Source organism: Gymnoscopelus microlampas (genome assembly GCF_963454915.1).
Source record: "Gymnoscopelus microlampas genome assembly, chromosome: 18".
NCBI classification, from domain to species: Eukaryota; Metazoa; Chordata; class Actinopteri; order Myctophiformes; family Myctophidae; genus Gymnoscopelus; species Gymnoscopelus microlampas.
In genome coordinates this window covers 17,292,308-17,314,807 of record NC_139955.1, presented here as the reverse complement: position 1 = coordinate 17,314,807, position 22,500 = coordinate 17,292,308, and the positions used below count along the sequence as shown (strand labels likewise).

The 22,500-nt window shown below is 43.6% G+C and overlaps 1 protein-coding gene across 3 annotated transcripts in view; it reads right to left on the bottom strand.

Annotated features, from left to right (window-relative positions):
• The window catches only part of LOC311033738 (A disintegrin and metalloproteinase with thrombospondin motifs 2), a 154,278-nt gene that overhangs the window by 19,595 nt on the left and 112,183 nt on the right, over positions 1 to 22,500 (bottom strand). For all 3 annotated transcript variants that reach the window (XM_084041359.1, XM_084041361.1, XM_084041360.1), the window contains exons 5-12: positions 16,621 to 16,704; positions 10,654 to 10,810; positions 9,109 to 9,214; positions 8,779 to 8,922; positions 6,873 to 7,005; positions 3,443 to 3,556; positions 2,328 to 2,473; positions 1,353 to 1,522 (exon numbers count right to left, since the gene is read on the bottom strand). In XM_084041359.1, the coding sequence (XP_083897485.1) occupies positions 1,353 to 1,522; positions 2,328 to 2,473; positions 3,443 to 3,556; positions 6,873 to 7,005; positions 8,779 to 8,922; positions 9,109 to 9,214; positions 10,654 to 10,810; positions 16,621 to 16,704 (1,054 nt within the window). The remainder of the gene's footprint in view (positions 1 to 1,352; positions 1,523 to 2,327; positions 2,474 to 3,442; positions 3,557 to 6,872; positions 7,006 to 8,778; positions 8,923 to 9,108; positions 9,215 to 10,653; positions 10,811 to 16,620; positions 16,705 to 22,500) is intronic.

Genomic DNA, 22,500 nt, shown 5'->3' with positions numbered 1-22,500 from the left:
CAGAGAGAGAGAGATGAGTAATTTGAGACCCTGAGAGAGCCTGGTTGAAAATATGGCATTTAGAAATGATAAGAACGGAGAAAAACAATTTAGCGAGGGCCCTCTTAGTGCAGTGCGTGGAGCACGACCCAGGATTCCATTTGGAGACGACTCAGCACATTTCTGATGCGCTGCCCTTTAGTTGGATGATAATTTAATACGTAGCAAGGAGTCACTGACATCTCTACTTAGAGACAGCTTGGATCTGACCACCTAATGTGCACGCGCACACGCACGCACGCACACACACACACACACACACACACACACACACACACACACACACACACACACACACACACACACACACACACACACACACACACACACACACACACACACACACACACACACACACACACACACACACAGTTGTACATACAACTGTGATGTTAAAGGAAACAAACTTAGGGATTTGCATGGTGGCTGTGATGGCTTGGCCATGTGCTCTGACCGATAGCAGCTGGGTCGGCGGTTAGGAAGACGAGGGGTGGGAGAGGTTCGAATGACATCAGAGCGATTGGGTGGAGAGAAAGAGTGAGTTCAAAAGATGGGAGTTTTTAAAGAGCATTTCAAAGACAGGCTTTGTTTTTACTGCAGGGCGTAGTGATACCTCAGAGACTCCACAGGACAGCCAGATGTCAATGACCATAACAGGACACAGCCTATTTAGTACCCTCCGGGACACTAGCCACACCCCCCCCCCCCCCCCGCCCCCTACACACACACACACACACACACACACACACACACACACACACACACACACACACACACACACACACACACACACACACACACACACACACACACACACACACACACACACACACACACACACACACACACACACACATCTTTCCTCCCCTTTTTCAGTGAGTTTAATTTAGATCTCCAAAACATGTTATTACCGCATGCTTTACGCACACTTCACGTGTGTAACTATGAACACACCTCTATCATCCGTCAACTCATCCATTCAGCCATCATTCGATCAATAGATGGATCACTCATCAATCCACTGAGCCATCTATCTATCCATCAGTGGTGGAAAAAGTACACACATTCTTTACTTAAGTAAAAGTACCAATACTGCAATATACTGTAGAAATACTCTGTTACAAGTAAAAGTCCAGAATAAAAAAATGACTTGCGTAAAAGTACAAAAGTATTGGCATAAAAAGTACTAAAATGTTTGAAAATAGCCTAGTAAATGTACAAGTAAATGTACTTAGTTACTTTCCATCCGTAAAATTTTCCATGCAATCGTCCATCCAATAAACGTCAACCCATCCATCCGCGTGTGTTCTTACATTCAGGGTGTTCGTAAGGCAGCCAGTGGTGCTTCTTGAAGTGGTACTCAAAGTGTGAGTCGCGGCACTCCTCCTCTCGCGGGTCGCTGTAGATGTCCTCACACTCGCGAGTGTTGCACATCTGGAACTTGGAGTCCGTTCCGACACAGGAGCGGCCTCCGTTCGCTGGCCTGCAGGTGGAGAGGGAGAGGTATACGGTCATCACATGGGATCTGACATGTGAACAGTGGCGGAAACTAAACTTGAGTGCGTTTTACTCAAGTACTTGATCCATTAAGGCCCGGGGACGTATCTGTGTCATTTTAAAGATTTCTTTGGCTATTCAAAAATAGCAGATCTACAAGCTCATAGCACGAGTGCCACGCTATGACCTTGTAGATCTGCTATTTTTTAGAAAATTTGTGCAAATCTTTGAATATATATATATGTTTTAAACTCCGATCTGTGCTTCTGGGGGTCCCTGGAACAACATATTTTGAGATGGGGGTCCGTGGCCAAATACATATCATTTTGGGGGTCATTGACATGGAAAAGTTGGAGCACCACTGATATAGCAACATACTGTTAGGATTTAGAAAATCTTTTTAGATATGTATTTGGCCGCGGACCCCCATCTCAAAATGTTTTGTCCAGCCCCCCCCCCAAAAGCAAAGATTTGAGTTATAAATGTTATACAATCTTTAAAAATATATATATTTAAAGATTTGCACACATTTTCAAGATTTTTCAAAAATAGCTTGTAGATCTGCTATTTTTGAATAGCCAAAGAAATCTTAAAATGACACAGATGCGTTCCCGGATTGAATGGGTTAAGTACAATTTTGAGGTACTTGAGTATTTCCACAGCACACACACACACGCACACCCACACACACCCACACGCACGCACGCTCACGCACACGCACACACACACACACACACACACACACACACACACACACACACACACACACACACAATCATAGAGGTTCTTACTTTGGATTGTCACAGTTGCGTTCACGGAACTGCACCCCTCCACCACAGGAGCGGGAGCACTGGCCAAAGTCACTCCATGAACCCCAGTTGCCATCCTGCTTGATGATGTCAGGGGTCAACCAGATGCAGTGACCTTTAAAGCAGTGCTGTCATTGGACAAGAAACAAATTCATTGCAGTGATTTTATGGCAGCGCATGCAGTTGCAGTATGCAAATGTATCAAACATTTTCCAGTCAATGACCCCCAAATTGATATATATCTAGCCCACAGACCCCCATCTGAAAATATTGTGTGTTCAAGGGACCCCGATACAAGTTTTGTTGTATTGGATCTATTAGCTCGTGCTCATTTGATTTGGCTATTTTATCTCATGTGTTTATGAAAGTAGATAGCTGATATATTGCACTTTTACCTTAGCGCTAGGTATACTCTTGGTTGCTTGTTTTTACAGGAAATGCACTTAAGACCTCTGGTGATTAGTAGTTTCGTTCCCTACCTATGTTGAATGCACTTATTGTAAGTCGCTTTGGATAAAAGCGTCTGCTAAATGACTGTAATGTAATGTAATGTAATGTAATGTGTTTACTAAAATGTTTATTTTAGTAAACACAAAATTATATGTATTTGGCCGCCGACCCCCATCTCAAAATATTTTGTTCCAGGGACCCCCCAGAAGCAAAGATTTTAGTTAAAAATGTTCGCTTTAAAATATATATTCAAATATTTGAACACATTTTCATAATTTTTCAAAAATAGCAGATCTACAAGCACGCAATGCGACGCGATGCAACGCATTGTGAGCTTGTAGATATGCTATTTTCAAAAGATTTTTATACATTCTGCACAATGAGTACTTTTACTTTTGGTACTTTACGTATATTTCGATGCCAACGATACTTTTGTACTTTTGCTCAAGTGAAATTTGATTACCGGACTTTTACTTGTAACAGAGTATTTCTACAAGATGGTATTGATACTTTTACATAATTAAGAAAATCGAGTACTTTTTCCACCACTGGGAAGGACAGTTCTGGTGGAGTGTGTGATCTAAATCCACACGGATAAAATAGTAGAATCTTCCGGACACAAGGTCCCACAAAGCGACTGTCACTACCTTGCCGTTCCCACACATGGTGCCATCAATGGGCGGTCCTTTCTTGGTCTTGCAAAAGAAGGGGTTGTCTGGATGGCTGCACCACAGCTGCTTGCATGGGTCGAAGCTGCGGTACTGTGGAAGCACAGAGACACTTGTTCTTATATACGCACACGACATGTAGGATTAGACAATTAACACTCTCCCTTACTTGTTTTGTAAGGGAGAGTTAATAGTGATACACCCACCTGGAATGGCTGCTTAGAAGCATGCTCAGCGAAAATGACCCACGGGGGTTCAAGCTGAAAATAAGCTGAAAATAAGCCTCGAATAGTGGCAGTTGGCTAAAGTCTAACCTAACCTTCGATCTAAGGCTAGCAGAACTAGTACTGTAGGACAAGAGGTTAAGATGGCAGCCAGCAAAGGGCTCATTAGCATCCTAAACCTGTTCCTCTACTTTTATATAGACAGGCATCTTTTTGTTTTTACATTGTCTAAAAAAACTGTGATACATTTTTAATTTATACTATTTGGATATGAAGAAAAATGTGTTTGTAGACCAGACAATTGTAAAAAACGTTAGACTCTCGCGTCTAGGGATATTTCCTATTGTCTGCTAGTCAAATGTCTTGGATATCCTGTGCTTGTTGTATGCAAAAATAAAACAAACAAAGAAACAAAACTAGCGGGTAGCTTGATGACCTTCAATGTATGTTTACAGAAATCACTACCACGTCTGTTGTACATGAGTCGACCACCATAAAACAGTAGAGAGTAAATGAGACTAGACAGGGACATTGGGGGAATAGAGATACAAGAGATAAAACCACAACAATAAATACAAAACCAAATTCATCGACAATAAACAACAACAACAACAACAACAGCAGCAGTGTTCAGCGCCGGCCTTTAGTGCGCTCACTGCTGTTACTCCACTGCACTGTAATCTCCATAGGAATAAAACACACACCGATCATGCAAACCAAACCAAAAGATGAGAAGAGAGACACGCTCTCTGGATGAGACAGCCTGCAGCTCAGTTGAGTCACAGGGGAGACTAGAGGTCAGAGGGCAGTGGGTCGAAAGGTCAAACTTAACAGTGGGTCTCAGGGACCTCTACGATGCCCTCAGACATCAGAGCTATCATCAATTTCCCTCCCTTGCCTTGTAAACTGTTAAATGCTGCACTAATATCTTGCAGTAGTGACCGCTGTCTTAAGGGGGCAATGCCCTCCTCCCTGGTTCCCTGAGACCTCCAGATCCACCGTGACCCCTGTTGACCTCTACAGATCAGAGGTCAAGTCAATATCAATGGCCAGATTGCGGTAGGCGGGCACCAATGGCATCAGACTGAAGGATCCTAAAAGTTGACGTGAAACATCATGCTCTGGTTCTCTCCCAAACGTTTGGCTGGGACAGTCATCTTACCACAAGTGTATGCCAATGTAATAACACTCCTGCATGGCTAAAAAATCACACAGTGATTAAACCCGGATTTGCAGGATAATGGGTTATGTGTATGTTGGTCTCTCAAGCCAATCTCTTCAACAACCTTGAAAAGAGGAAGCAGTCCTCTGCTCTTCAGACCAAAAGGGTATTCGACCAATCATGACACAGCGTTCACAAATTTTGAATTTCAATTTCTAAGTAGCTAGCTATCTAGGCTTTGACTAATTTGGTTTCCATTAGGAGTTATATACGTGACTGCACAGGCGAAACAGAGGTGGGGGAATGAAGTGACATCTGCTTTATTCTCAACTCATTTTCAGAGCTTCTGAAGTACAGACGCATAAGGCAGAAGCATTTGACTAGGCTCTATGCACAGCAGCCATTTTTGGAAAGAAATTGGGCCTCTTCCTTACTTCCTTCACATGTGTTACCAATGATACTAATGAAGGCTCTGTTCCATTCTGGTCAGGGTGCTGATATTGTGCATGTTGACTCACTGGAAACACTCCATTTTGGTTCCCAAATGGCTCCTTATGGTGGGTGTGTAACTCTGAGAGTGTACAAATGGAACCATGTACAATCTCAGAGTTATGGGGGTCCTTGAAAATAAGACATTTGACAACCACTGTGCTACACTAAGTGGAACAGAGCCTTAATTAGTAGTATTGGTAACACCTGTGAAGGAAGTAAGGAAGGGGCCCAATTAATTCCCAATATGGCTGCTGTGCATAGAGCCTGTCTTGAGAGACTAGTATGCACTGTATGTCAAACTGTCACAGTGACCCAGGATGGCTACGGCGTTCAAGCCGTCGTGACCAGAAACACGTGAGCATTTTAGAATCCTCCAGAGCACACAAACATCAAGGGGGACAAATGGACAGAAGAGACAACACCAAGTAAAGCATAAAAAATAAAGGAACAGTGTTACACACAAGTTCAAGAGGACGATATCGACATTATTCCAAGGATAAAACAAAACAGAACGAGAGGATGAAAGAAGCGTCCACAAGTCTTCAGGGAGGTGGGGGGTACCTTACCTGTGGTCCTGACTGGCTGGTCTTTAGTAGCTGAGGGGAGAATAGAGGGTAATCTAGCAATGCGTGCAAAGCCCCACAACAAAGCCCCCTTGACAATCAAGCAACAGCTCCTCAACAGCGTGCCACAGTGGCCTCACGGTCACAAAGAAGGTGAGGGTGAAAGAAGAAGTTAAGCTGCTCAGTGCCCAGTGCCAAGATGCTGGGGGATGTAGGGGGAGCTCATCTACACAGTGAAATCATCCATGTTAATTTAAATCAGAGAGTGTGTATAAATGGAAGCAAAATGCACCCAAAGAGTCCATTTGGTTCCATTTATACTCTCTCTGAATTAAACTTACACTGAGGATTTTACTGTGTATTGTGTGATAGCGTAGCACTGTGGCCTTTTTGTCTTTGTTCTACAAAACATGATTGCGTAGTATTGTACTGTGTATGGATGACACTCTGTTGTACAGTATGTGACTGGCTTATCTACGTTAATGCACTGTGGTGTTATATCAAGGAAATGACTATCAAAGTAGCTATCAAAACCAATTACCTGCTTTTTAAGCAAGATGTCAAATCCCACAGAGGCCGAGAGAGGAAAGCAGAAGACATCAGAAGGATGTGAACAGCTGTGTATGTAAGATTCTCAATTCATTACATATGGACAGAGCGTAGAGCACAGAGACGAGTCATTGCTGGCTTCAATTCACGTTCTTCAGTCTATGGTAAAGAGAAATGTCAATCTGTCTTTTTAAAAGTCAACGTATAAGTGTCAGTTTGGATTCAAAGTGAGTTAACCCCAACTCTGTTAGATCGTATCATGGTGAGATTGGAAGAGTTGGCGAGAGCTGCTAGGGATTGGCCATGAGCAGGCTACAGTATATCACTGCTTCTAGTTAGTAGATGAGTGAGTGAATGTTAGTAGACGCTAGCTATTGGATGTTAGTGTTGTGAGTGTGAGTCTAACAGGGAGGTCTTACCGCAGTGCACATTGTGTAGCCCACGCCGAAGTCAAAGCGACACTGTTCATTCATGGAGTAATGCAGACCGGGGAGCTGGGGCAGCGACGGCCAGTTATGGTCAAATGGGTCATCACGGAGACATTCATAGGAGCTGGAGAAGGAGGTAAAAGAGTAGGGCCGTGAATCTTCTGCTATCTCACGATTCGATTCCGATTCTTGGGATCGTGATTCGATAAAAAATCGATTCAAAACTATTTAAAAAAAATCGATTCTCCTCAACAAAAAAAAATTCAGTCATATTGTTTTCATCTGGACTTTAACAACCAAGTGTAGCCTAGTTATTTCCAACAGCTCAAACAAAGAATTATACAATACCAGAGAGGGTTGTGTAAAAAATATTGGCTTTGATGGAATCTTAGATTAGGTGTAGTTCTATTTGATGCAGAAACACAACATAATTGCCTTGATGCAAGTAACATTAACGAGTGTCAACGAGTGTCAGCTGGACAGTGACACCTCAGCTGTGCTGAACTGAAAGTGACTGGAGTTAGTTTTTAAAAAAACGACGATACGATACGATAATACTTTATTGTCAGTTCACACTGAAATTTGTCTTGCGACCCAGCAGCCATGTCTGCAACAATAAACAGTTCACACATTTGACATGACACAAGAAAAACAAAACACAATACAAAATACATACATAAAGACATACAAAGACAAGAGCAATGTCCACCTCTCAGCCTACCCTTGGCCTATAAATCCTGATTAAGCCTCAGTGTCGTCTGATGGACAAAGGACCTCTTCAGTTTGACCTTATTGTATGTAGGAACACCGTATCTCCTTCCTGAAGGCAGAAACCTATATTCTCCATACAAAGCATGGCTAGTGTTTGAAGTGATATTCCTTGCCAACCTTATCATACTATCATTATACGTAGTTGTATAGAGCCTCTGAAGTGGCTGTCCAACAATCTTTGAACAAATGTTCAGTTGCTGCAGCAGTTGTGACTTTAAGGCTACAGACAGACATCCATACCAGGTGGTACTACAGTACTGAAGCCCTTTAATATGACTGAAGACATGATAACGTTATGGTGAGCTTACATTTCATATCACAAACACCATATAGTAAAAGCTCCTGTACCTTTAAATCGATTTTTGGAAATTGTGAATCGATTTTGAATCGTTTATAATAAGAATCACGATTCTTACACGAATCAATTTTCTCCAACACCCCTATAAAAGAGGCATCGGTTTCGACCTGGCTACCATCAGATTGTTGAACAAGCGCGGAGCCTGCCTGACGACACAGGCCGCCACACAGGATGATTGTTCTGTGTGTACATGACTGCAGGTGCGCCCCGCTGCTGCTGCGCTGCGCTGTCACTGTCACTTATGTATACTCTGTCAAGTTTATTATATCTGCTACTTTTCAACTGCCTCACTCCACTGCTATTTTTAACCACGCGCCATATGAATCTATCATGCACCTTTTATGCATATTATTTCACACTGCTCATATCGATGTAACACCAGTTTTTTCTGTTTCTTTCTTTCTCTATTTCTTTCCACCTTTCTTGGCTGCATTGATGGAGCTTGTACGACAAAGAATTTCACGAGTGCAAAGAATTTCACGAGCGCAAGTGCTGGGGCCCGACACTCGCTAAAGACTACACATTGTGTTTAGAGAAGTTTCTAAACAACACACATTTATGTGGTGGAATGGTTATTGTGAAAAACATACCAGTGAAAGATTAGATCAAAAATGTGTTTAATTGAAAGAGTTACACAATATGACTGTGTGTGTGTGTGTGTGTGTGTGTGTGTGTGTGTGTGTGTGTGTGTGTGTGTGTGTGTGTGTGTGTGTGTGTGTGTGTTGGGGGAGGGGAGGGGAGGTATCTGTGTGTAGGTTCATGTCTTACTGCAGGTATCGTCCCAGTTCTTGCATGCTGCATCTGGACCAGTGAAAGCGGTGGAAAGCAGCTTGCACCAATGGGGCCATGATGCTCCCCATGTGCACCTCATCTCCACACCGGTTCCCCTGGCCATCATGCTCCATTCCCAGACTGGACAAAGAGAGGAGAGGAGAGGGCCCAGGGGAGAGGAGACCAGCATGTTGGAGGGGAGACGGAGGGAAGAAGTTATGGCAGGGAGGGGATGTAGAAGGAAATGAACGTGTGGATTTTTCTCATCTAGCGAATATTGCGTCACTGCATATCATTGAGGAGACTTGAATGCGGTGCTAAACTTACACGTGTCCTGTCTCGTGTGCGACCACAAAGGCTGAGGAGAAGCCATCCTCATGGTTCAGAGTACAACTCCTCACTGGATGGCACATACCTGTCACTGGAGCGTAACCTAGGCAACCAGAGAAAGATAAAGATAAAGAGAGAGAGAGAGAGAGAGAGAGAGAGAGAGAGAGAGAGAGAGAGAGAGAGAGAGAGAGAGAGACCTTTATGCATTTCCCAGTGTTTTTGTTGTACTAATGAACCAATGTTGACAGATTGCTGTAACTGATGCTCTCTAGCATCCTAAAGCATTATTTGTACTGTCAAAAAGAACAGATCTACAAGCTAACAATGCGTCGTATCGCAACGCATTGTTGGCTTGTAGGTCTGTTCTATTTTTGGCACGCGACACACTCGCACATGTCTCTCTTCATGGTAAACATGAGAGTGGCATCTCTAGCAGCTCTCCATGCATGCCTGTCCCACGCTGGATTCCTTTTAGTCGTAGAGTTGCGGTGCTGCTCTACCTTATTGATTTTCCCCAGCTGAAGGCTGAGCTCAAGGGCAGATGAAGGGTTGCTGGCTGCTAGGCCACTGCCTTTAGTGTCCTGTCCCCTGGGCCTGCCTGTTAGCCTGCACTCTGCTGCACAGGAAACCACCAACCACCAAACCCACCCTGCTCCATGCAGCTGAGGCGGACTGGCTTTGTTATAACGTGCAGGTTCTTCATGAGGCTAGGGCTTTGATTAGGGGTCCATTTAGAGGGGGCCAAATTGGACCCTTACTATGCTTTTAGGGGGTCAGTATAAAATAAAAGCAGATACACACCTGGGAAGTACATGTGTAGTTAGGACTTAGATAAGTAATTACACAAAACATTCAATAGATTTCAGCCTCCACATTAGCCAAAAATAGAAGATCTGCAAGCTCAGACCGCGTTGCTATGTGAGGCTATTTTTGGCAAAGAAATTTGGTGTAGATGGAACAAAAAACATCCAAGTACAGAGCCAACTCAGCTCCAGATGACTAAATCCAAAGGGTTAGAGAGTAGGGCTGTCACAATTACAAATTTAAGTTCACGATTAATTATCACTCAAATAATTGCGATTAACTATTTAATTGTGTTTCTGTCGTTGAAAATTAATGGAACATGAATAAAAAACATGAATAAAAATTACATTTCTTTTAGCTTTCGGAAACAAAAAGTTGCACAGGGCAGATATGACAAATTACACATATTTAATTACTTTATACTTAAAAATAAACATTAATAATGGAAATAGCAGATCTATAAGCTCAAAACGCGTCGCATCGCGACGCGTTTTGAGCTTATAGATCTGCTATTTCCACTATTTTTCTTTTTTTTTTAAATATATGTAATGTTTTAACATGGAATTGATTATGCCGATTATGACGACTATGCAAAAATAATTGCGATTATATAAAATAATTGCGATTAGACGAGTATGTAATAATTGTGACAGGTTTGAGAGATGAGAAATGTTGTGTGTATGTGTGACAGAGAGGAAAAGAAAGGGAGGAACAGGAGTGTGTCTGTCTGTGCCTCACCCTGCATGCCAGTGGGGCCAAACTCTTGCCGCGTGAGGAAGATGGCATGGTCGTGATGCTCCGTGTCTCCTGCATCTTGTTTCTGCTGCAGAAACGCCCATCGACACACATTCTCCAAACTCTGTGATGGATTCCCCAGTTCAATCAGACTCATAGACTAGAGAGAGAGAGAGAGAGAGAGAGAGAGAGAGAGAGAGACGATTGGGAAAGTAAGGAGAGATTTGGTTTTGAAGGTGGAGTGTTTGGCTCAACTACATCCTGTAGGGGGCAGTGTTATGGTACAACAAATTTGTCAACGCAACCTGCAAATTGCCGGGGTGTGTAGACACACACTATAGACACATATGAGAGGCCATAAAAGCATGCAGTCATTTTGCATTACTTAATTTACAAGACGTCTACACAACATTTAGAAGAATTGTTATTTTGATCAAAGTTTGCCTGTTGTCTCTCCACATCAATACAGCATGGAATTGTGGACAAGTGTTGGGTCTGAGAGGCTAATTGTCATCAAATGGTCCGTGGCTCAAATGCCAAATATATGAAAAAGCTTGAAAACCACTGACATAACTCAAGCTGTGTGCACCATGGACGACCGGGTCTTCTGCTCTACTGCCCCACGTCTGTGGAATGCCCTCCCCGAGCAACAGTCTACTGACGCTTTTAAAAATGGACATATCATGTACCTTTTTAACTAAATGTTTTCTTAGTTTTATCCTTAGGTCTTTTTTCTATGCCTTGATTTGACTTAGTTTTTTATTTTTTCTTATAGCCCTAGTAGGGTCTTATGTAGTTTTTTGCCTTTGCTGTTTTTATGCCATTGTTTTTAAACCCTGTAGCGCTTTGAGATTAGTGAAAATGTAAAGTGTGTTACAAATGAAATGCATTATTATTATTACTACTATTATTAACACTGACACCCAGGCGTCAATCCTTTTCCATCTAACGTCACTCATCCACTTCATCAGACTCTTCAGACACTTGATCAACCAACACCCTCACTTTCCACATTCTCCCCATCGCACTCGCTCTATCTCTCTTTCTACATACTGTTTCACGTGTCTTTGTGTGTGTGTGTGTGTGTGTGTGTGTGTGTGTGTGTGTGTGTGTGTGTGTGTGTGTGTGTGTGTGTGTGTGTGTGTGTGTGTGTGTGTGTGTGTGTGGCAGCTACTGTAAGTGAAGACATATGGCCTGCCTCTGCACAAATGATGGAGTGTGAAGTCGGCATTCTGCACAAACCCCCTTGTGGTGTGTGTGTTTGTGTGTGTGTGTGTTCGTGCATTTGTTTGTGTGTGTGCGTGTGCGTGCGTGCGTGCGTGCGTGCGTGCGTGCGTGCGTGCGTGCGTGCGTGTGTGTGTGTGTGTGTGTGTGTGTGTGTGTGTGTGTGTGTGTGTGTGTGTGTGGTATTGGAGTTGAAAGAGTTGAGCATAAGTGTAAGCATGGATTCGATTTGTATGTGTTTGTGTGCATGTGTGTGTGTGTGTTTGAATGTCTACAGTATACGTGCACATACTGTACAGTATGTTTGAGTGTGTGCATGCCTGTGGTGGTTATAATTCCTTTTAACAGGTCATTCATGAAAGTCCTTGCGGTCTTGTTTCCAATGAGAACCTGTGAGCAATTAGGGGTTAAGAGTCTTGCTCAGGGACAAATTTCATTTCATCGACACATATGCTGTCCTGGCCGGGAATCGTACCTGCAGCAACCAGGGCCTCTGGCTCCCTAGGCGGGATCACTAACCACTCAGCTACGGTCTATGATATTGGGTTTGATTGTGTCACTGGAAAGATCCATGTGTGTATGTGTCTGTGTCTATGTGCATGTGTGTGTTTGCATACCTGTAAATATCGATATGTCTGTCTGTCTGTGTGTGTGTGTGTGTGTGTGTGTGTGTGTGTGTGTGTGTGTGTGTGTGTGTGTGTGTGTGTGTGTGTGCGTGCGTGCGTGCGTGCGTGCGTGCGTGCGTGCGTGCGTGCGTGCGTGCGTGCGTGCGTGCGTGCGTGCGTGCGTGCGTGTGTGTGTGTGCGTGTGTGTGTGTGCGTGCGTGCGTGTGCGTGTGTGTGTGCCTGCATTCAGGGTCACATAGCCAATCTGCAGGCTGTCTGGGTGCAGCTCTGTTGCCATGGTAATTGGGGATGATAGACAGCCGGATCTCTGGTCGGAGCTGCATAGGGGTGGGGCAAGAATGACCAATGTAGAAGTGTGTGTGTGTGTGTGTGTGTGTGTGTGTGTGTGTGTGTGTGTGTGTGTGTGTGTGTGTGTGTGTGTGTGTGTGTGCGGGGGCTTGTATTACTATGCTTGTGAGGGTTAGAAGTATAGTAGAATTTGAGAAATAGACATTGTGAGGACCGTTTTCCTAGTCCTCACAAGCATGTTTTTGTTTTATGGTGTAAAAAGATTTTTTGAGATTTGTTCTGTTTTCTCAGAGAAAAAGAGTCCAGCAACTTCACCATTTCATACTGCATCGCCTCCCAAAAATAACAGAGTTGCAAGTAGTTATCATCGCAATGCAAGGTGTGGATACCTTGTAGATTTGTTGTTATTGTTAAATAAAAGCGTTTGATGTTACGCAATGGAATATAAATTAAGAGTAGACAAACCATTCATTTGATTGTCATGTGCAAGGAAACGCCTTTGAAAAAGCTAAACATTAGTAATGATCTTGCATACAAAAAGATATTAAAAAAAATAGAAGCCTCTGCATTGCCCATACATACAGTACACGGTGTGTTTTGCCTGAAGGCGGGTCCACAGGGCCACCGTGACTCCACGACACCTGTCAATCACACACCTGGGCAAAGCTTTTTTTCCTTTGCCCTCAAAATCAGTGAGAGTACGCTTTGCACAAGATAAATATTCACTGCCACTGCTACCACTTCATCCTCGGGGGAAACACTGACATCATATTTCAGCGTGCATTCAGTAGAGCAACGTGCATTTTCATGCCTGAGGTTTACTCGTTCCCCATTGAGATCATCATTGAACGACAATATCCTAAAGGCCATTCCTTTCATGATGTTTGAATAAACAATAATTGACCATATCTGCTATTTTCTTTTAAATCGTGTAAAATGTGTCCAAAACTTTTAATATATATACACATTTTGAACTCGTATTTTCTGGGGGTCCCTGGAACAAAATATTTTGAGATGGGGGTCCGCGGCCAAATACATATAATGCTGGGGGTCATTGACATCAAAAAGTTAGAGAACCACTCATATATAGCAACATAAGTTTTTTCAAAAAAGGTGATAGGATTTAGAAGACGTTTGTAGAATCCCCAGAAGCAAAGATTTGAGTTACAAATGTTCGCTTGAAAAATATATATATTTAGAGATTTGCAAAAATCTATTCAAAAATCTATTTTTGAATAGCCAAAGTATTACATAATGGTTAAAGTGGTTAAAATCTAAAGTGACGGATGCTTTCCCGGTCTTAATGGGTTAATATGTTCGTGGGTTTTAAATATATGTTCTTTTGTTAACGGTGTGATTGAACTCATGGTACATTATGCTGAGTTTGCATTCAAGCAAAGGTCATTCCTCTGTATTCTAAAAGGGGTCATATATAACCTCGGTCCCAGCCTCACTCATCTGCGAAAAGAAGAGCCTGGTCACGACCTAAAGCAGCGAGTGTCTAGGATGTCCTGAGTGGACAGAATTTCCGTTTCCCCCGGAAACGATATTTTTTGACCAATCACAACACTCGTTTCATTCACGGAGAATGTTAACAGATTTGTAAAGCATCAACGTCATTTCCTTGGGCGGTACTTCTGCCAAATTCAACCATTTCTGGTTGTCAACTTCCTAGACAACCAACATCCCAGGTCTTGCCCAGGGTGGGTTCACCCAAAAAAAAAAATGTTGTCGCATTTTGTCACATTCCTAAGCCAATAATTTGATGACCAGCTGACCGGTAGGCAGCGGTTCCGGTAGGAGACACAAAGAGTCTCCTTTGTGTCTCCTACAAGAACCGCTGCCGGTCATCAAATTATTGGCTTAGGAATGTGACAAAAACAAAAGAGATATCCATCCACTAATCGATAGAAAAATATATTGTTTTGGGATGAACTATCCCTTTAATTATCAGTTAGAGCTCAACTCCAAGAGCACAGTGTGTGATTGAGTGTGTAATGACATTAAACTCTCAAGAATAATGATTTTTCACCTTATGGGTTCCCAGATTGCTGATATTATAGACGGATAGACTCCTGCAGAGCCACGCCTTAAAATATTACAGTTATCCTGTTTGGTTTGGAAGTGAAGCATTTTCATATGGACAATAAAGACGAAGAAAGCTAAACACGTGTAATTTATTTTTATCTCACATCAATTGTATCATTCGTGTTAGTGGTGACATACAGTAAATACTAATGTGATTTTGAGCATATTGCAAACATTAACCGCTCCAGCGGAGCTGCTCGTGGCCAATGGTACAAGACCGCTCCCAGGTGAATGTGAATCTGTAGGAATCATATTAAAAGTTTTCTTTGTTTAATATATATATATATATATATATATTTTTTTTTTTGTTGTTTAGTTCTAACCAGTTTGGGAACGTTGTGTTGGGGGTGGAATGCAAGAACAAAATCCTGTTAAAAAAAACTGGTTGAAAAAATTGTCAGTTTTCAAAATGTGTGTGTGAGTGCGCATGTACAGTGTGTATGTGTGTGTGTGTGTGTGTGTGTGTGTGTGTGTGTGTGTGTGTGTGTGTGTGTGTGTGTGTGTGTGTGTGCTTATGTGTGTGTGTACAGTGTAGAGAGAAGAGCAGTATCATCATACTGTCATTCTGTAGGGTAATTCCCCACACACACACACACACTCGCAGATCAACACACTTCCCCTCTCCCTCTCTATCTCTCTCTCACTCTCACTCTCTCTCTCTCTCTCGACCACTGAGGGCAGATAGAGTTACAGTGCAGGAGAGGAGTCTCTCTGTTTATCAGTGGTGGTCAAAGTATACTCAAGTAAATACTCAAAGTATTCAAAAGCACAAATTACGAAGTACATTTTCTTTTCATTATCAATGCATTGCTGTATTGAAACATTTCCAAAATAATATCATTTTCTGAAATAGTGAAAATAGCCGATATGCCATGACACGTTGTGTGCTTATAGAATGGCTATTTTAACTATATTTGAAATTGAAATAGGTGTTTCAGTGGTTCATTCATAATATATTTTGGTATGTTTTGTTCATGTTCATGTTTCGTTCATTTGAAATGTAGTGAAAGTCATGAGCTTGGGAAAAAATGGAATAAATAAATAATACTTATTTACAAAATACCAAAAAGTACTTAAGTACCGTACTCGAGTAAATGTACTCAGTTACTGTCCACCACTGCTGTTTATGAATGAGGGAGGGCTATCATTGAGTGCTTATCTCAGCCCGGACTTCCCATGATGCCGTGCTGCAGCCCACAGGAGGAAGCAGGCTGATTGCATAACGGGCAGAATTGCTGTGTTCTTTGGTGCTGAACTGTGAAGGCGTGCGACTTTGAAAACACTCCCCTGGGACCGTGCATGCTTTTAGTTCCTATTTTGCTCAGCCCACTGGAATAACAGGCTTCGGGGCGTCAGAGTCCAGTGTGTGTGTGTGTGTGTGTGTGTGTGTGTGTGTGTGTGTGTGTGTGTGTGTGTGTGCGTTGGGGCGGGGGGGGGGGGGGGGGGGGTTCACATGCATGTGTTGGACACGGCTTACGGTACATCGGTGGTTTTCAAACCTTTTGCTCACAAATGTTCAAAAATAGCAGATCTACAAGCTCGTTGATTGTATGTCTATTTTTGAATAGCCAACGCTAAAATCAAAAATGACACAGACGCTTTCCCGGTTTGAATGGGTTATGGTACACCTGTATTCATACAAATAGCTGATCTACCAGCACACAACACTTACAATGTATTTATAATACGTATCGATATAGTAAATAATTCATAACTTTTTGTATTTTAGCTTGTGGTTTCCTACCTTGCCATAGCCCAGCATGATGATTCTCACCAACACCACATTGATCCTGGCTCCCAGAGACTGGTCGTGATAGATCTCATTCACCTGCAGGAACATGAGAAATGAGTGAATCACAGCAGAGTCAGTGACAAACAAATACATAAAATATGTCAAATTATGACTGTGGTGTGACTCTGCGGATTCGAGCCCGGCACCGCTGCAAGCAGCTCGCCAGCCCGGATCCATCTAGCCGTCCCCAGGATCGTGTTAACGTCAGAACGGGAAAGGCTGATTTCCTCTACACTAGATCCCTAGGCTCTATCACCTCTGCTCACAGGCTCTCATATCAGCATCATTATGCTGATGACACTCAACTGTTTGTCTCTATGTCCCACCCTCTGTCACACAGGTTGAAGAGTGCCTTGTTGCAGTGCACCACCTCAGGCTCAATGCCAACCAGAATGAGCCTCTCTTTTTCCTTGGAAAGCTTTGCTTCCTGCATGATCGATCCATTTCCATCTATGACACCCTGGTGGTAACGCTCCAACTGCCAAGAATCTGGGACCGGGAGTGGTTCTGGATAGGGAGCTGCTCCTTCAAGCCATACAGTACATTGCAGGGATCACTTGATCCTGCAAGTTTGCGCTGTGCAACGTCCAGAGGATCAGAATAACCTTTGTGAGCTAGTAGATTGGCTATTTTCAAATAGCCAATGTGTATAGGTTAAAAGTGATTCATATTTTGCTGCTATATTAAGTGATTTTGCAGGGGGACCCTGGCCTGGACCGCCCTCAAAGGACCCTTGGGGGTACCCGGACCCCACTTTGAGAAACACTGTTCTAACAACAGGGTAAGAAGTCAGGTAAATAAGGTGTCACGGTAATAAGTGCCACAAAGTAACTAGGATACCAGGTAAACATCAAGCCTATAGCATCTGTGTAAGCTAAGCATTATGCTAGCAGGTCACATTGATGCTATCAAACATTCATGTATGTATACATCCCTTCATCACACATGCAGTCACACATAAACACACACCTACGTAGGCATGCACACACTCACTCTCTCACACACACACACACACACACACGCACGCACGCACGCACGCACGCACGCACGCACGCACGCACGAACGCAGAATCACCTATCAACAGAGTTCCATGTTAATGATTGTAGGAGCATGTCTCTCATTAATGCTAGACATGCTCTGATACTCCAAAGGGCTACACCAGGTTTCATTACCTAAATCCCAGCCTACGGGTGACTAATGCATACCTAGATCTGTCCAGTGTGTGTGTGTGTGTGTGTGTGTGTGTGTGTGTGTGTGTGTGTGTGTGTGTGTGTGTGTGTGTGTGTGTGTGTGTGTGTGTGTGTGTGTGTGTGTGTGGTAACTAATGTAGGCCTAGAGGTCTGTGAGGCACAAAATCATTACTATCAGATTAATAATGCAGCCCAAGCCTCAATGCTTAACTCTGCAAGGAGGAGAGAGAGAGAGAGAGAGAGAGAGGAGAGAGAGAGAGAGAGAGAGAGAGAGAGAGAGAGAGAGAGAGAGAGAGAGAGAGAGAGAGAGAAGGGGGCAGAAGGGATGAAGAGAGAGGGAAGGATTGCTGAGAGAGGAGTTTCCTCTGGGTGTTAAGAATTGACCAATAAGGGTCCATTTTAAACTGACATTAAGGATGTAGCTGTGTAGCTAGCAGCACAGGTTGCTGGATGTTACCTGTAATCCACTAGTACTTCAGTATTTACTGGCTCCTCTTCCTATCTATTACACAGCACAATGCATTCTGTTTATTCACTGCCAATTCCTCATCTTTATTTCCCCCTCAATAAGATGAATTTGCACAATTGCATAATATATATATATACGCTCATCACCAGAACCTCATAATGTGAATAGCATTACCATTTGTCTTGAAAAGAAAGTAGAGAATAGTGAATTAAAATGACTTCTAACATGTTACTGTTTGTTCTAAGCACCTCAGACGGTTGCCTCATTTGACAAGCAATTACTATTTGTCAGGCGTATGCATTGAACCACATTTTGGCGGCGGACGAGAGAAATGAGCCTTCGAAACACTTGGCATTCTTGTCGCGTTCATTAGACAAAGCTTTGGCCATTATTATCTCTCATTTTCCAACACATATGGAGGTATTGAAAAACAAAGCCACCGGATGTAAGCACCATTCCAGCAGGAACTTCCAGCCAACATGGAGACTGTTATTACCTGGCTGACATTTCCCTGCTGCTGGAGGCTTCTGAATGGACAGGATGCTATCATCATCCGTCTACATGCTTATCACTCAAACACTGAATGAAATGCACAGGGAGAGCATCCTATCAACCCTTCACTGTGCCATTTCGTCCGTGATCATACAGCAGGCCTACACATGCATACACACGGACGCACGGACGCACACACGCGCGCGTACCTGTGAGGACATTCACATTTTAGGACGGCAATTTTATAAATGCCATTTTTAACTAACCTAAAGCCTGAGAAAATAGGTGATCTACAAGGCTGTCTATTGCAGTGGCGGAACAACTGAACAACTGGAAGCCGGGCCGGTAGGCACGGCACACTGATCAGCCCCCCCCCCCCCTGTGCGCGCGCGAAAATGTGCGGGTTTTGGGCAGATTGTGTTTGTTTTTTTGTTACTTTATTTCGGTTTTAGGGTTAGGGTGAGCTTCCAACAGTGTATTGGGGGTGAATTGCCTCGAATATATTTGCAGTTCCATGTAAGCTGGTGAATCTCTGGGAAGGTTGCTTAGAGGCGGAGAGGCAGAGAGGCGGAGCACGCAAAGTGCGTCTAATTCTACTAAAATAAAGGTCCATGTGATCTGACGGCCCGGGCCCCCGAAGTCCCGGGCCCGTAGGCGGCCGCCTACCTAGCCTACCCGGACGCTCCGCCACTGGTCTACTGTGACGCATTGTGAGCTTGTAGATTGTCTATTTCCGGTTCATGACACCGGCGCACAACGTAGTATAAATCAGGCAGAATTCCAACCTCAACCTGTAAATTTAACCTATCGATGCCTAATTCTAACCCCAACCTGAATCTTTTCCTAAGTTCCTCACAATGTCTATTCCTCAAATGTTATACTTGTGGGGACACTTAGCCCTCACAAGTATAGTGATACAAGTACACAATCATGCACGCACACACACGTGCACACACGTGCACACACATGCACACGCGCACACTCACACACACACACACACACACACACACACACACACACACACACACACACACACACACACACACACACACACACACACACACACACACACACTCTCTCACACTCACACTCTCTCACACACACACACACACACACAAACACACACACACACACACACACACACACACACACACACACACAGGTATGGCGCACACATGCCCACAAGCCCACACTCCTCCCTCATTAGCAATGAGTACCTCATATCCAGAGAGAGGGTGATTAGCACTATGTAACGATGCCTCTCTAACCCATTCAATCCGGGAACGCGTCTGTGTCATTTTAGATTGGAGCTATAATCATTATTTTATACTTTGACTATTCAAAGTATAGCCAAAGAATAGTATAGAACATTTGTGCAAATCTTTGAATACATGTATTTTTGGAAACAACGTTTTTAACTCAAATCTTTGCTTCTGGGGGGGGGGGGGGGGGGTCCCTGGAACAACATATTTTGATGGGGTACACGGCCAAATACATACAATTTTGGGGGGTCCTTGACATGAAAAAGTTTGAGAACCACTTATATTATAGCAACATAAGTTTTCCAGAAAATCGGTAGGATTTAGAAGACATTTGCAAAGATTTTCACAAATGTTCACGATTTCTCAAACAAATTGCAGCTCTACAAGCTTGTGAAAATGTGTGCAAATCTTTGCAAATGTCTTCTAAATCCTAACGGTTTTCGGCCTGAAGAAATCTTAAAATGACACAGATTGCGTTCCCGGATTGAATGGGCTAAAGGTCTCCATCCAGATCATCACGCACCTGTGCATCCATCACCGTGATGGTACTCAGCACAGGAACATTACTGCATGCTGGTAAACAGCTCCGTGTTTGTTTATTACAGTACAACGTGGAATATGAAACACCCACATCAGTCTATCTGACCCCCAACTCTCTCTCTCTCTCTCTTTCTCTCTCTCTCTGCAGACAATGTTATAGTTATAAACGAGGGAATCGTAAGAACTGATAAGATATTATTTTGGCTTTGTATCCGTTTTCTTTCTTCAATATTATCTCTTGGTTCATGAGCTTGTCTCTTTGTTTTGGGGCCAAATACTGCTGAAGAATGAAACCCTTGTCCTCCCCATCCGGGCTCTGTGTGTGTGTGTGTGTGTGTGTGTGTGTGTGTGTGTGTGTGTGTGTGTGTGTGTGTGTGTGTGTGTGCGCGCGTGTGCGTGCGTGCGTGCGTGCGTGCGTGCGTGCGTGCGTGCGTGCGTGCGTGCGTGCGTGTGTGTGTGTGTGTGTGTGTGTGTGTGTGTGTGTGTGAAACATTTTCAGATGGGGGTCTGCGACCAAATACGTATCAATTTGGGGGACCTTGACATGAAAACGTTTGAGAACCACTGCTCTACCATACAGTTTGGTTCAAATAACAATTATTCATTCAAATATGTCCTGATTGCAGCTGTAATCTATGTTCTTCTTTCTGTATATTCTCTTCTTTTTGTTGTCCCCCACCCAGAGTTGACAATGTGTCCATCTATGTGTGTGTGTGTGTGTGTGTGTGTGTGTGTGTGTGTGTGTGTGTGTGTGTGTGTGTGTGTGTGTGTGTGTGTGTATGTCTAGAGTACGTACGCATGCATGTGGGTGCATGCGTGTGTGTGTGTGTGTGTGTGTGTGTGTGCGCACACGTGTGTGCGCACGTGTGTGTGTGTGTGTGTGTGTGTGTGTGTGTGTGTGTGTGTGTGTGTGTGTGTGTGTGTGGGAGGTAGGGGGTTGTAAGGGTATCTGCATGAGGACATCAAAGCACTCCCACAGAAAACTGCTAAATCCTGTCTGCGAAGTTCAACTGGAGTGTCAGTGTGTGTGTGTGTGTGTGTGTGTGTGTGTGCGTGTGTGTGTGTGTGTGTGTGTGCGCGTGTGTGCGTGCGTGCGTGCGTGCGTGCGTGCGTGCGTGTGTGCGTGTGTGTGTGTGGGTGCGTGTGTGTGTGTGTGTGTGTGTGCGCGTGCGGGCATGTGTGTGCGCGGGGGTGTGTGTGCGTGCGTGTGTGCGAGTGTGTGTGCGAGTGTGTGTGCGTGTGTGTGTGTGCATGTGTGTGTGTGTGTTCTTCCCACTCCTTTCCCAGTGTTTACCTCAGCCCTCCATGCTGTACATTTGTTCCCAGTAACATGTATTGATGAGTACTGGGTTTTACCCAGTATAGTACAGCCAGCCCATCATTGGCATATTGATGTTTGGTCAAATCCCATGGCATTTCTATGTGTGTACGTCTTCCAATAGACGCTCCAGGGGTTCAATAACCTCGGCCGTGTTGGACTTATATAATGATAGTCATTAGAATGGATCGCCATTACCCAGCATGCATTGTGCACCGAATGGGGCCAAACAAAGCACCTCCTCAGTTCCTAACCACCCTCCCAGATCCTTACCTAACCTTAACCACACCTTAAACCACACATATCCACACCTTAACCGCACTAACCACATCTCAACCATGCCTAATCACACCTAACTACACCTTAAACACACCTTAACCAAACCTAACCCCATCTTAACCACACCTTTACCACAACTTGGGGTGAAAGAAACTTAAGTACTGAAGTACAGTACCCAAGTAAATGTACTTAGTTACTTTCCACCACTGGAAAGTAACTAGAGAGGAGAGTAGAAATGAACAGATGGAAAATTAAAAGCAAGCATATAGAGAGGAGAGAGA